A 15,326-nucleotide genomic window follows, 5' to 3' on the forward strand; every position below is an offset into this window, starting at 1 on the left:
TGCTACCACCTCTTCTCTGGCTAGCACACATCTCCTCCTGCTGGCTGACGACCTCTCTACCCTGTGCTGATAATAATCACGTTGTCACTGCTAAATCTGGCATGGCAAAAGGTCACCGCGCTCTAAAGGATTAATGGCAACCGGCCACTCGGCACCCGCACCAGGGCTCTGTGCATGCCACACTGATCAGGAAACATGGCGGAAACATGGCGGAAGGGTAGAAAGGATAGTGGTCCCTGAAGTGGAGCACAGAGTAGATGAGTTAAGAGATTACAACCACAAGTCTGTGTGTCTTCCATCACGTGACTAGCCCAACACGAGGTCAGAAAACAAACGTGTTTGGCCCTTTCTAGAAAACAAACGTTTGTATCCCAACCTGGAAAAAAACTATCCCTTAGCGTTGATCTGTAGATGAACCATAAAGCTTTTGAATAGAGTCACAGATGGAGGGCGACGGAGTGGTTTCAGATATGTTCAACCATGACAGTATCTCACCACTAATGTAAATGCCAGGGCATGATGTCTAAATCAGCAGCGGAGGCATTTCTTTTCCTCTTTTGTCCAGAAGATTATCATCAGACAAATGAGAATAATAGAGCACATCATTATTTAGCCATAGACCAGAGACCAGGCCCTAACCAGGTCAGCCCCCGTTATGCATCTTTCATTATAATACTTTGAGATTTGATAAGGCAAACAAAGCAAAACTATGATGCACAATTATCACAATGAAAATATGAATAATGGGGGTTACTTTAACTGATTAGCCAATTGTGACAGTTTGACAAACTGTCAAGAAATACACACATAACTAAACATACTTTATTGCATCACTTTTTTTTATTTTCCCTTTAAAAGAAATGCACAATTCAGCAAAGCTACTACATATAAATAGCCATACAATAGCATTTTCAATATTTGTTTTAATTTAGGTTGTTCTCTAGAATTCTGGACTTCATTTTTGTTGCTTTGTGAGCATTCTGTTTCTTGTTATGCCACCACTTGTTGGCAAGACTTAAAATTATTTTGTTTCTCTTCAAACTGAAAAATAACTCAGGGTCTGTTAATGATTATTTCAGAAAACCTGGAGGACAAAGATACAGTAAAGAAAAAGGCTTGACTTTGCATAGCTTCAGTTGTCTTGAATGTAAGGCACTTCATCCAGACTTACAGGACGCAATTCACTGCATGACCTTTTTTTTCTTTTTTCTCATCTAAGCAAGCAGGTTAATGAAATCTGAACACATCTCATAAATGCATGTACTCTTCACATAATTCTCCCTCACTTTTGGCATCTATTTAATCTCCATTCTCTCCAAAAACTGAAATAGTATTCTTGTGCATATCAGGAAACAGACTCACATGTTGTTTAATAACCCAACACAACCCTGCAGCTCTCAAAAGACGTAAAAACATTGTGCAATGTTTCCAGGGTTATGCGCAAGAAAGGCAACATGTTATTTTTTACTTGCTTGTCTTTCCAAGAAAAAAAGGGGAAAAAAACCCTCCCAAATTTCAAGATAAGGGTTTGAGAATCACAAGACGAGTCTCCTTCACATTGGCACTGTCAACAGAGGTAACAACTGGGACTTCTGATGCCGACATATCATATTATGTCATACTAAAACAAATACTGGCATCTCAGCTCCTCCCACAAGTTGGTATGCAACCGCAAAGGCCAATTTGTTAGGTGGTTGGAGGGGTGTCAGTGGTCAGAATCCAAATGCGAGCAGAGCAGTTTGTGCATGGCTGCTGGCTTGGTGGAGACGGCTGAAGGCTCTAGCCCAGCTGGTCTTCGTACTGCTTGCGGAAGCAGTCTCCAGCCGGGAAGAAGTCCCAGCACCGCTCCTGGTACATCTTCCACACGTAGGACTCCTAGGGGCAAAGACACACAGCGGGCTTTTGGAAGGCAAGCACATAAGGCCTGGTGAGGAGGCCTGAGTCTAGAGCTGCAGGTAAGCCCATCCTGTACTGGCAATTACTGAGAAGCTACAACAGACAAAGCATCTCAGAATGGCTGCTTCTGAGCCTTTTCTGTGAGAGAAAAAGTCAGTTGAATAAAGAAACCTCATGTTTTTTAATGGTAGAAAAAGCAACACATTCACATGCTGTAGGAACAAACCTACCTGGCCTGTGTGCTCAGTCTCATCCTTGTTGATGAGATACATGAGAAAGAACCTGAGGGATCAAACACAGCAAACAGTAAAACACCAAGTCAGCACATCACCAGAACAGCAGGTTCATCTTGGCTGGGGGCATGCTGACTTTGTCTTGGCTTGATATGGAGATGCACTAAAGCAGTTCTGGTCCAGTGCCATGATTTGAGAGAAACCACACAGTAATGTACTGACTTGTCACGTAGTGTACTGAGGGAAGAGACTGCCAACTCCATATAGAGGAATTTAACTGAAAAATGAGTTGGGTATCAACACTGCATGAGAGAATTTACATATCATTTAACAGCATATGAAAAAACTGGACTTTTACTCTTTTTTATTCCTTAACATTTAATTTCCTTCTGCAAAAGGTATAGAAACAGGTGTGTGAGTGAGCTGGAGATGTGCTACTCACAGGTAGTTGGCCAAGTTGTGCTCTTGTAAAGTGTGTGTCTCAAAGCCATGTGGAGTGGTGTCAAAGTAGTCATTTCCAATGCCACAGATGAAGCATTTGGTCTATATGTGACAGTGATAATACATAGTATGAGATAAAAAAGACTCTTCTAGATAGCATGCAATAATACTGTCGATGTTGGGGTAACATTAGAGTAGATGTCAGGGGAACATTAGCCTATATGTCAGGGTAAGACTGAAATAAGGCATTTATGATCAAGCAGCTATGATGCTGGAGTAAAGGCCAAGGTAGCGCACACCTCATGATTTAGTGACAGTGCTATTCTTCTCTACTGCACCCACCTCCATGTCTTCTTTGACCTGCTCCTGCTGGTCTCTCAATTCTCCAAATGCATCAATTATCAAACCTGTCGACACACACACATTACTGAATGACCCTACAGCAGACCCGAACACAGCGGCATGGACACCACATTATCCCTGCAATTTTTTGGTAACTATTTTGTTCTTATAAGTTTTTTTTCTGTTCTGTTTATATAACCATACATGGCACATGCCCATTTAATTAGCCCATAAGAACTGCATACCGAAAGACACTATGAGAAAAACCCCTCTGATCAGAGTTGATGTTATAGGTCTGCTGAGACATCTACAGAATTTTGATGAGCATTGTGTAACACCTCTTGACATTGAATAATGTAAATAAATAAACAACATGTCTTCTGCATGAGCAAGCAAAAGCTTAATGCCACAGTGTTTGCTTACAGCCATTCTGTTTACAGTGGTTTTATTATATAGGCCCATGTGCATAGACATTGCGAACAATGCCATTAGAGCTCTAACCTGTTCTTTTGTGTTGCTGACAGCTGGTTCTCACATCTAGAGCTATGTGACATGTTCTAACAATTTGGGCAGAGAACCTTCATCATCTATGCAAGCAAAGTTCTTCTTAAAACAAGTCATTTTTTAGTTAAAAAAGGTGTTTTTAACTGGAAGTACAATGTTATTGCAGGATAAATGGTGAGAGATTTCTGTCTTCTAATTGGTTCTTTGCAGCATGTTAGTTTTAACTGTGAGAGGTCAGGCAGCTCTTTTCTAACTGAATTCCTCTGCTAAATATTATGATTAAAACCACAGGAGTTCTGAACATTTACAAATGTTCAAAATTCCAAATCTATTCCTAGCTGAGCATGGCTCAACATGAAGGCACTGTTTAGCGAGATGTAGCACGTGCAACCCAAGAGTGACCCGTGAGCTTGCATGCATGTGCACAGTTCCTTCGTTTTTCCTCCCCACTTCCTTTCTCACTCATTCTCGGTCTCGCTCTCCATCACGCAGCATGACTCTAATCCCCTCTCCCTGCATGTGTCACTCTGAGCCTTCACAGCTCTACACACACAGTCGGAGTGACTTTAACCCACTGAGCCAAAGCCCTCCTTTACCTCTCCACTTGAGCTGCTTGGGTCATACTGTACACAGGAAGCGCTGACTTGATTCAGGGGGTGATATGCCCAAATATTTGCTTAGCTTTAAGGGAGAGCCCATATGCAGTGAAATGCATTTGAAAGTTTACCTTGCGTGTGATTGTATGGTCTGGACTAATGATTTGTTTCTTGTCACCATACCCTGGTGATGATTGAGGTGAACTTCTCCACATGATTTTTTTTCACCTTTATGTAATCCTGGGTCCTGGGGTGCTTTTTACCCTACATGCATGACTCTGTCACGAGGCTGTCCAACGAGGCTTTAAAGGCAAGATGTGCCCATTGTGTCACACTGTACCCTGTATGATGGCCAGGAGGATGACGATGACAAAGAAGAAGAATGTGATGTCGAAGAGGATGCGGTAAAGTTCGTAGGGGTCTCCAGCTGGGTCCTCGATCTCATCCCCTATTCCACCACCGGCACGCACACCCACATACATGTGGAACAGATAACACTGATAGACAAAAGCACAGAAAATAGAGGAAAAAGAGACATACAAAGACAGATTACAAACAATTAAAATATGCTATGAAGTTCTACAAATGGTGTCAGTATTAGTGTTAGTTTAAGAAGTCAATAAGAAAATGGGAAGTTCCTGTGCTTAGTGTTTTTTTCTCTGAACAAACCATAGCTTTTTATTCTCTCTCTGTGAATCACGTAGTTTGGTCTACGTGAGTCCCTGCCTGACCTACAAAATAAGCCAAGTGTTTGCAACGTACGGTCATCATATCGTCACATTTCATGTCTGGCTCGTCCTCGTCTTCACTCTTGTTGTAGAACTTTCGGAAGAAGTTGAAGGCCACTACAGTGTAAAGATAGACTACTACAGCCAGCAGTCCTACAGTTAGTACCAGCTACGAGAGCAGAAGAAAACAAATATATATGAAACATTCATCAGTAGACTCATTTGAAACCCAACAGCACTCCTTGGTGTTTGGGTCTTTGTCAGATCGAAAACCTGTTTGCCATTGTGGGTGACTGAGGAGAGGATGGTCCTCAGTGTCTTGAAGCCCATGGCGATGTCCAGCAGGTGAGCAGCAAAGAAGAAGTTGTTGTAGTGGCCGAGGACGGACATGGTGGTGTACCACACTAAATACAGGAAAGACTTGGTGGAGAGAAGAGGTGGTGCATGAGTATGGCTCTCCCCAAGAACAAGGAGTCCTATAAAAATTACACTACAAATCCCATCAGACATTGCACAGTGAACTCACATTGTCTGTGAACACCACGCCCATTTTCCAGATATGATATTTGGTGTCGATAGAACTTAACCTTTTAGACAAAAGAAACAGACAGAGAGAGTTCTTTACTGTTTCCCCCCAAAATGTTGGTCCTATTGCAGAAAACACTGAATATAGATCTCTAAGATCTCTGATCTTGTAGTGATTCAATTTGATTACACTTCTTTAGGAAATTATTCTGGGCCTCATGAAACCTCAAACTGCTCCATGATTCCATTTAATTATTTTTGATATGATTCATAATTATTTAAAGAATACAAACTAATGTGACTGCATTAGTGGAATATAGAAAATCAACAAATACACCAAGCTTTATGTTCTGTATTTGGAGTACGATCATGCAAATTTATGCTGATCACTGTATTTTCACAAACCTAGAGTGCCCACGTAATAGACAGACAATTAGACAAACTCCAAGAATGCCAATGCAAAGCATTACATAAAGTGCTACAGACAGCTATGGTAGAAACAAAAACAAACAGGACCAGTAGAGGTAAGTGGTGTGCATGTAGCACTGTGATCGATTTACTTTCCTGTAATTTTACCTATAAATGATATTCAACATTCTCTTGTTTGCTTTCCTCACCAGGATGCCAAGGAGGCCGCTTTGCTTACAGTCTCCTCAGTGGGGTTGAAGTCCAGAGCACTCTTGTCCAGACCGAGCAGCTCAGCAATCCGCTCCGCCCCATACAAGTCACCATATTTATTGATCACCTAAGTGCAAAAAATCCAGTAAACAATAAATAAGTGAAATTACTTGTCTCAAGTTTCACTCCCTGGCTATCTTGTGCAACCTTCTCCCTGCAAATCTTCCATCCTGATTTAGGAGTAATGATGGAGGCATGGACAAAGGTTTCCAAGACTGCTGATTGCCAGACACTGGGGCTCTTTTCAAACCAGTTTTCTAAAGTGAAACGGCAGCAGGTTTTACAGCCAAACTGCAACACAGGTGTTTGAGACCACAGTTCATCTAATAGTCAGTCACTAGTCATTGTAAAGATACTGTATATAATCACATCAGAGATGAAAATACATAAATGTTAACCCTTAGAAATTCTACTTGCCTTGCGTTTGATGAACTTATCCCAGTAGTTATTTGGGAAGGATCTGTACAGCACAAAATGGCAGGGAAGAATCCATTCATTATTTAAATAAACCACAGACAAATTCAGATAAATAATCCTGTTTTTGTTTTCTAAAGATTATTGACTAAGAATGCACTCAATGTTAAATGAGTGAGTGTACTGTATGTTCATTAACTCTTTATAACATGGTGTGCACGGGGATATTTTCTCACATAAGCAACAAAAGAAGGAAAGAATTTCCTGTCCAACTTACGGCGTATTAATCACAAGTCTGTCCCATTGCCCTTTGATGTCATCATCAGAAGGCTGCTCAGTGATATAAAGACCATCAAATTCAAGTTTTCTGGCAATTTCCTTCTCCCGCTTAAATACCACCAGGGGCACCTACTCAGAACAAGTAAATGTTAAAATATCAGTGGCTTATGTGATAACACTGTGACTTTTGAAAATATATTGTGGGGGAAAAACTAAATGTTGCTTTTGACATGTTAACAACAGACAGCAACTCAGACAATGGTATTTTCATCACGCATTTATAACTGAAATTTCTAAACAGCTTATCAAATTTGCATATGTAAATGGAATGTGTATGTGGGGAAGCACCTTCAGATAGTAGTACCCCAGCACACAGAGGCAGGAGATGATAGTGTGTAGTACAGCTAGAAAGCGTAACGTAGGTGCCATATAGCCAGTGCTCTCCTGTAGCACAAAATACTCCACAACACCTTCCTCTTCCTCATCACCTCTCCTGGTCCAAGGGTCCACCTCCTCAGACTCCTCACCAGTGACCTGCATGTGTGCGCACAAGCAAACACACACACACACACACACACACACACAAAAACACCTTTTTTGAGCATTGTGTTTGCAACTGTACTAGTTCCTAATCAATAAAGTAACCAGATTGCCAAATGGCAACAAAGCACACAATAAAAACAAAACAAAATTTAAAAAGTTTCTCAGTTAGAGCTCCCTATGAGACTAAGCTGGGCTCTTCGGTTTGTTTGCTTGTTTTGTTTATTTTGGGAGCTTTTGGTAAAGTGTTCTGAATGTTATTATTCAGATAAACACAACGACGTACAATCATAGCTATATTAATTGTAAAGGCACACAAATGACAGAAAATATAGAGAAAGTAATGACAATATTTATCAAGACACATTACCAAAGTCACCTTATAGAAAAGCAGGATGAAGTTGATGGCAAATGCCACAAACAGGGCCAGGAATCGTAGGTTGTAGAAGTTTCGTGCCAGGTAATTCTGCAAATACACGGTTATTTTTCATGTTCATTTAGATGTTTTGAGACTTTTTGAGCTCAAAATGTAAGATTAACATAGCACTCTAAAGACAACAACTCTGAAGCCATTATTGTTACATTCAGAGTGAAGCCTATTCCTACTGACTGGCAATAATCAGTTTATAGCCTTACAAATATTACATTACAAATATTACAATAACAGAGTCAAAGATGCCACAGTCTATAGTAGTCACTCGAAGATGCCACAGCTTTTAGTAGTCACTCAAAGATGCCACAGCATACAGTTGTCAATCAAAGATGCCACAGCTTTCATTAGTCATTCAATGTCACAATAAAAAATATTTTATAAAGTAGTGCACCTGATTTTACAATAAGGTTTTATTGTATCTTATTGTTTTATTGCTCACTAAAATCTTGGTCTGGTAGATGTCCAGGCCAGCAAAAAAGCTGGCCATGAAGGCCTCTGGCTGTTCCTTCTTCTGTCCATGTCTCCTCTTAGTTGGCCTCTTCTCTTCATCTGATGGGAGTTCGATGGTAGACTCTTCCTTGCCTTTGTCTTGGTCTTTCTTCTCGCCATCCTCTGTGCTGATTAAGTAAACATTTTTTTCTTCTTAAAAGCAAGATTAATTTGGCACAGTTCTACAAAGACTATGGCCAACCATAATAGATTGCTCATTTTTTGATAGGATAATAAAATACAGTCACACATGCTAATCAGATGCATTATATCTTACATGTAGAAAATTTGAAAAATTTCAAATAACAAACAAATAACTAACAGTTACAAATAACGCTACAATTACCCAACAAGCAATGGTTAATTTCTAATTTCAGAACTTTACTTTCTCAAAGCACACTCACTCTGCTTTTTCAGATTCTGTTTTTGATTCAGTGTCTACTGCCTTCTTGCTTGCAGCTTCCTGCACACAGAGGAACAGTGATTCATGCTGATCTAACCATAGCAACAGGATACAGAATATTTAAACTAGCAACATACAGTTTAATCAGTAGGACTAACTTAAAACACATACAGCTAAAACTGGATAATTAAAACTTAAGTTAAAGCAATAACAGTCCAGAACTGTGTAGTCTGGCACTCCACCTGGGCCTTTTTCTGCCGCACAGCAGCAACTAGGGATGGAGAGTCTGCCCCAACCACTTCAGAGACATCTCCCAGGCCAGGCTCAGTCCCATGCTTTCCCCCCTCTTTCTTGGGCTGGATGATCAGCAGCTCCGACATGAGGTCCATGTCGCCCTGCTCGCCCTGCACCATTTGGCCGATCTCTGCCACCAAGGAAGCCTCACTCGCCTCCAGCTTCTCTGTCTCCAGGACGTCCCCATGGATGCCGAACTGCGTGGGGTCAGGCATGTTGCCGAGGATATCTGTCACCTTCATGTTCTTTGCGCCTTCCACCAGGCCCCCGCCAAACATGGTGGACCACAGTATGTGGAAGAAGCCCCACACGAGGTTGCGAAGGAAGTGGAGCAGCCCCGTGAAGATCATCCAGAAAAAGGAGAAGAACCCACGTACTGTCTCCCTCATGCTCATCTTCCGGAACTTCTTGTATTGCCTTCGCATGCTCCGCAGGGTGAGCAGCTTCTGCAGGCCACAGAGACTCCTCCTGGCTGAGACACAGGCTGCAGCAAATGCTGAGGAGGACTCCCGTGTGCACTCCTCCTCCTCCTCCTCAGGCTCTTCACCCACACTCTGCCAGTAATCCTCGTCCTCCTCTGCCCGCTCGGTGGCGTCTGGCTCAGAGATGAGTGAGGCCAGCTGCATCTCGAAAATGGTGTCCTCGCAGAAGTTGACAAAGAGCTCCATCTTCTCTGACTCACCGCCTTCATTGACTACATCGAATATGAATTGCCGCTTGGACTCCTTGACTTGTGGCTTCTCCCACTGGGTCCTGCTGGACTCGCTGATCTCGAAGTAGACCCTCTCAATTCGCTTGGCACCACCCATGATCTCAATGCGGCCTAGGAATGACTCAAAATAATTAAGGACACTCTCAGCCAGGTTCAGGAAGGTGGCCAGACGGGAATCGTGGGGCATGTGTTCGGACAGGTTGGTGAGCAATACGGCTACATTGAAACCAATGTCCTTGGCTGGCTCATGGAAACGCTTCACAAACTCCACATAGTTGAACATGTCATTCTCATCTGCTTCAGCACAAGAAAGCAGGAACTCAATCTCAGACTGAGAGTACTGCTTCTGGTTTTCCATTGACTTCTGGAATTCTCTTTTGGAAATGACTCCCTTGCTTTCAGAGTCATGCTCTTTGAAACTGTCAGAAGAGGTGAGGTCCTTGAGTTTGAGAAACATATCGAAAAATTTGAGGATCATCTCCACATTGCTGGAGGACTCCACCAAGGTGTCCACCATCTGTTTGCCGATGGTTCCATTTACAACATTACCTGGAGAAACACAGAGTCAATTAATAAAATGTGCCTTCACAAGTGTTAGAATCATGCTATAATATAGTAGAAGTACTAATACATTTTCATATTTAGCTAATGTTTTTCTCCAAAGCAACTTACAATTGTGATTGAACACAACCTTTTGAGGGTTAAGGGCCTTGCTCAGGGGCCCAACAGTGGCAAATTGGCAGTGGTGGGACTTGAACTGGCAACTGTCTGATTACTATTCAATTACCTTAAACACTGTGCTTTTGATTGTGGCATTACTTTCCTGAATGAACAAAGATGGTTGATAAGCCTTAAGCGCAGTGCTACATCTTGCTGTTATTTTCCTGACCACACAAGATCTATCTTGTTAAAAGGTTGGCTTAGGTGCAAAGAATTAGGAGGTGACTGTAAATTATATAAAACATTGTGCTGCTTTTTATTTGATTCAATATTTATCTTTTAATAAGTCATAAATATATGTACTAAATGTCCAAAACCCAATTGGCTATTTCAGTATGCACATTTAAAGCTTGGCTTTCCATGTTTAGGCAATGTGCTGTCTGTGACAGTGCACCAAACATACACTGACATTGAACAGTTGCCCTTACTATCTATTACCCTCTCAAAGAACTTCTCCAAAAGATCTATGGTTGTTGCTTTGTTCATTACCATGGTAATATACAAAAAAATTATTCTGCATTTTTTCTTTTAGTCCAATGTCAACTGATTGGACAACTGAAGCAAGAACAACTGAAGCAAACACAACTGAATTTATTTTGGAATTGTACTGAACTATACCAGCGCTCGAATAGTGGCTTGTTAACTGACACATGGCTCTTTAAATATGGTGATGAGTTATACCGAATACAAAAGGAAATATCACCCGCAATCTGACTTGCTGATTGCCCAAATAACAGCTACAGTGAACAGCAGGCAAGTGACACATTCTGTCTTATTATTAAGCAAGGTTGTGTAAGAGAACCTTCCAGAAGGGAAAGCAACATGACTATCATGTCCTTCTGCAGATCCAGCAGCTCCTTCAGTAACTCAATCTGGCTGGAGTCCTGAAAGAAGAAAGACAATACATATAATCAATATGAAGGGACATTTCTTCTCTCCCTGTTTTCTCTCCAAGCATAGCATCAAAGATCAAGCTTCTCGTCTCTGGGTGTAAGTGAGCAGATGATCTCTAATATAATTTATAGCCACTGGGGAGATCAATGCCTTTGCCACCCCCTTCAAGAACCCAATGGGGGCAGCGCTATCTATCACCAAAGTAGCTAATGTCATTGCATCTGCATCAGGAGCAGATGGCATCAAAGTATTCACTAATTTTTTAGTGCCAGCTCAGGTGTGCTCACAGTAGGTGAATACTCTAAGATGGAGCTCCGATTAGGTAAATCCAATTGGCCTATTTGTCCAAACACCTCACCGCCCCACTCCTACCTCCACCTGGCAGGGCTGAGACTCCCATTTCTCCATCCTTCTTAGCCTGGTAAGCTAGCAACCTAGCTTCTGTTCGTTACAGGCATACTTTGCTTGAAGGCTTTGCTCTAGGACAGGGCCTGGATAGCTGGTGGATTTAATTTACACTAATGTGTCAGGAGAGACATCTAGTGGTCACTATGAGGTTAATATATAAACAGAGAACTCTGAACACAGAACACTATACTGCTTCCATTATGTATAAATGGGGAGATCAGTCAATAAAAATAATGAACATGTAATGAATAATTACCACATCTGTATAACATTTTTTATCTAGGATAAACTTTTCATATATGGAAACACTCTTGATACAGATCCTCATGAGTGACATGGTCTTAACAGCTTACTTTCGGGAACATTCTGTTTTGGCCTTTCCAAGCTGCCATAGAAGTCTTCTTTTCATAAATGAATAAGTATGTGGGATTTACTTTTACATTTCCCAAAAAGCAGTTGATATTAATCTTCATTATTTTAACATTAACTGATCAGTCTGATCTACATGAGTTCTATTTTGACTTTTAAGTCTCATATAAAAGTCACTTGTCTTAAGAAAAGAAAAACTGATAATGCAAGGTCTTCGTAAACCTTACCCATTATGCCCCACAAACCCAAGCTTGCACTAATGTGTGTTTGAATTATTCCTTTCTTGGACTTACCTGTGACAGTTTCATCTGCATGTTGGCAAAGACGTGCAGAAATCCTACCACTGCATCCCATAACCTGCTGTGGGCCAGACTCTGCTGGTTGCCGACACATGGACCCTGAGGTGAAAGAGAAGCAGGGAGCTGAAGACGGCCTTGCTCATTTGTGAAGAATTGACTGACCTTGAGTTCACAATTTTAAAGAATATTAAATAAACTCTACAGCTAAAGAAGTGCTTGAAAGTTTATGAACCCTTTAGACATTTCTACATTTCTGCAAAATTTTTATCTAAAACTTCATCAGATTGTTCTACTAAGGACTGGTTAAAGAAGAATTAAGGTTTTACAATGGCCAAGTCAAACTCCTGACCTTAATCCAAAAGAAATGTGGAAGGACCTGGAGCAAGCAATTAATTGGCGGAAACCCACCAATAGTTGAAGCTGTTTTGTACAGAGGAATGGGCTAAAAATCCTCCAATCCGATGTGAAGGACTAAACAACATTTACTGGAAATGTTTGGATACAGTTAGTGCTGCACAAGGGGGTCAAACCAAACACTGAAGGCAAAGGTTCATACTTTTGCCACTCACAGATAGGCAATATTAGATAATTTTCCTCAATTAACAAATGACAGAGTCTAATATGTTGGTCTCATTTGTTTGATTTTGCACTCTTTATCTACTTTTAGGACATCTGTGACATTCTGATGATGTTTTAGGTCAAATTTATGCAGAAATATAGAAACTTCAAAAGGGTTCACAAACTTTCAAGCACCACTGCATATAAATGAACCAATGCATTATTAGAGTGGGTGAGCAGGTAATAGATTGTAATCAGGCATTAAAAAAATAAGAATTATACTATGAAATTTTACTTTTACTGGGAATGAACACATTCCATGAATGATCATGGAATGAACAGGAAATGAACATGGAATGACTTTTTGATAATGTATTAAATTTGATAAATATTGCAAACAATTGTTAGATGCTCTAAAAAGAAGCTTCAATAAATGGTTCTACCATTTTTCAATAAAATGATTTTTTTATCATTGCTATCACTGCTGTGTTGGTATAGTTCTACATGAAGCAAATTGTGTTTTTTATATTTAAATGACAGAATCCACAACCTGTAAGCTCCATCATGAAATGTTATAAAGGACTAAGAGCATTCGTAAAATGTTAATTATTGTAAAGCATTAATTATTGTAAATTATAAATTATTGTTAAGCAATGCTGTTGTCATTTACCTGGATATATTCAGTGAGGGAATTAAAGATCTGCTTGGCTACAGCCAAGGCCTTGGAGAAATTATGCTGTCCAGCCTCATCCATGACATCTTTGCCCGAATAATACCAGTAAAAATCACTGATGGACTCCTACAATGACAAGCCAAAGACATCAGAGGACATAATTAGGTAGTAAGTGTGTGTTTATATGTGTGACTGTGTCTAAATTACCTGTAGTCGAAGAAGATAGTCCACTGTGCTTATAATAATATTAACAGTAGTTGTGTTTCCAGTCTGAGTTCTCAGAAAGTTCTGGAAGTCTGAGAGAGAAATAAATGTGACTGACACACAATTTGTCAGGGTAATGTCTTCAAATGTATTACTGACTAGGTGACTGTAGTTTGCAAACCTTGTTCTTAAGACAGTAGTTTCATAAAGGAATCAAAGGCATGTTTAGGCTTGTTCTTTCGATTTTGCTGGTCTTGGCCAGCACACCATCATGACCTTAGGTTGGCTGTTTATTAGTAAATCTTACCATTGTTGTGGCCCTCGCAGAGTAGCTGCAAGAACCTGAAAAGGTCTTTAGTGAACTCATCATTCTGGAGCACCTTGGAACCTTCATAGAGGGGGAAAAATAACACAATACCAATTGTCATCTCTTTGGTGTGACACAAGAGATAGAGAGCTGCTCGCAAGACACTGTGTTCATGTTCCCACAAAGCTGCCATCTAGCCTGCAGGCCTCTACCCTAGCCACTGTTGGGTAGGTGATGTTTTGACACATTCTCACACACATCACCATAGTCCACTTACCATTGAACACACCAGAAGACAAGGATTCAATCTACACTGTGAAGCTTTGTTTGCACTAATCGCTCTTGTCAGGCACACAGGTGAAGCAGGGCACTTGACACTCCTGTCACCAGTTAGTCATTCTTTCAAAATGTTAGTGTGTTGAGTCACAGATGAGATAACAAGCATTTGTTAATGTAGGAGAAAGTAGAGAGAAAGACAGATAAGGAGGGAAAGAGAGGCAGAGAGACAGAAAGAGAAACAAGGGGGGTAGCATCAGTCAGGAGTCTTCAGATCAATACTGTCTGTCCTATGAGGCATGCATGTTTCCCTGAAGACCAGAGCAATCGATCACTGCATTCAGCACAGACAGACAGAGACAAAGAAGGTGGACAAGACAGGGGCAAGAGAGGGGCGGCAATGCCATACGAGTAGAATCCAAACCATGTATTTACCCCGCTCCCTCACGTTGACTGCGACCGATGGGATTGAAAAACATGACGAGAGGAAAGAAACAAAGAAAGAAACAAACAAACAGGCAAAAAAGGCAGACATAAGCAAAGGAGAAGACATTGAAATTTCAGTAAGAACGAGAGAGATACTGACATGAGGTATAGACAGTGACGTGTGCTCAACAAGGTCTTAACAAAGTTTTAATAAGGCTGGCGCAGCTATATGAGGCACTTCACTGAATTCGTGTCACCATCACTTATGCCTGAAGGAAATGACAGTAAATATGAGGAACATGCATTTAATGGACAACGATTCTCCTGTGGTAAATTCCATGATTCACATAACCTTAATGTGAGATATTGGCAATTTGAACTTTCAACTGAAAGACCACAAATTGTGAACCAGCTCACTAAATAGAATCTTCAATGCAATGTCTTCATGGTGATGATGGTGGAAATGATGTTAAATAAATTAAACATGATTCTGAGCTCATACTTCATTACAGGGCCATTTATAAATTCAGGAATGAGCTGAGCAAGAATGAAGAGGAGAACCACCTGGCAAGCACCTGTAGTTCCTAACCTAGGACCTGGGAGCTATAAACAGCCACATTAAAAACGGGATTGGTGTGGCATTCTTGTCAGACAACCTGCCTCTTTAAGAGAATGCAATTAATTG

General features: G+C 40.8%; 1 protein-coding gene across 9 annotated transcripts in view; it reads right to left on the reverse strand.

Moving 5' to 3' along the window:
* Positions 1–1,235: 1,235 nt before the first annotated feature.
* The window catches only part of LOC113571324 (ryanodine receptor 3), a 145,761-nt gene continuing 131,670 nt past the window's right edge, over positions 1,236–15,326 (reverse strand). For 8 of the 9 annotated variants that reach the window (XM_081722275.1, XM_081722269.1, XM_081722273.1 and 5 more), the window contains 22 exons: positions 14,651–14,668; positions 13,940–14,020; positions 13,636–13,724; positions 13,426–13,554; positions 12,192–12,296; positions 11,030–11,111; positions 8,744–10,056; positions 8,503–8,561; positions 8,049–8,226; positions 7,556–7,642; positions 6,985–7,170; positions 6,635–6,765; positions 6,361–6,403; positions 5,883–6,010; positions 5,267–5,327; positions 5,014–5,160; positions 4,775–4,909; positions 4,353–4,509; positions 2,913–2,977; positions 2,572–2,672; positions 2,127–2,178; positions 1,236–1,875 (listed from right to left, as the gene is read on the reverse strand). In XM_081722275.1, the coding sequence (XP_081578401.1) occupies positions 1,780–1,875; positions 2,127–2,178; positions 2,572–2,672; positions 2,913–2,977; positions 4,353–4,509; positions 4,775–4,909; positions 5,014–5,160; positions 5,267–5,327; positions 5,883–6,010; positions 6,361–6,403; positions 6,635–6,765; positions 6,985–7,170; positions 7,556–7,642; positions 8,049–8,226; positions 8,503–8,561; positions 8,744–10,056; positions 11,030–11,111; positions 12,192–12,296; positions 13,426–13,554; positions 13,636–13,724; positions 13,940–14,020; positions 14,651–14,668 (3,443 nt within the window). In that variant the 3' untranslated portion in view covers positions 1,236–1,779. The remainder of the gene's footprint in view (positions 1,876–2,126; positions 2,179–2,571; positions 2,673–2,912; positions 2,978–4,352; positions 4,510–4,774; positions 4,910–5,013; positions 5,161–5,266; positions 5,328–5,882; positions 6,011–6,360; positions 6,404–6,634; positions 6,766–6,984; positions 7,171–7,555; positions 7,643–8,048; positions 8,227–8,502; positions 8,562–8,743; positions 10,057–11,029; positions 11,112–12,191; positions 12,297–13,425; positions 13,555–13,635; positions 13,725–13,939; positions 14,021–14,650; positions 14,669–15,326) is intronic. The other variant, XM_081722274.1, reaches the window with a different exon arrangement.

Source organism: Electrophorus electricus, chromosome 10, assembly GCF_041902795.1.
Source record: "Electrophorus electricus isolate QZ-2024a chromosome 10, ASM4190279v1, whole genome shotgun sequence".
Classification (NCBI taxonomy): domain Eukaryota; kingdom Metazoa; phylum Chordata; class Actinopteri; order Gymnotiformes; family Gymnotidae; genus Electrophorus; species Electrophorus electricus.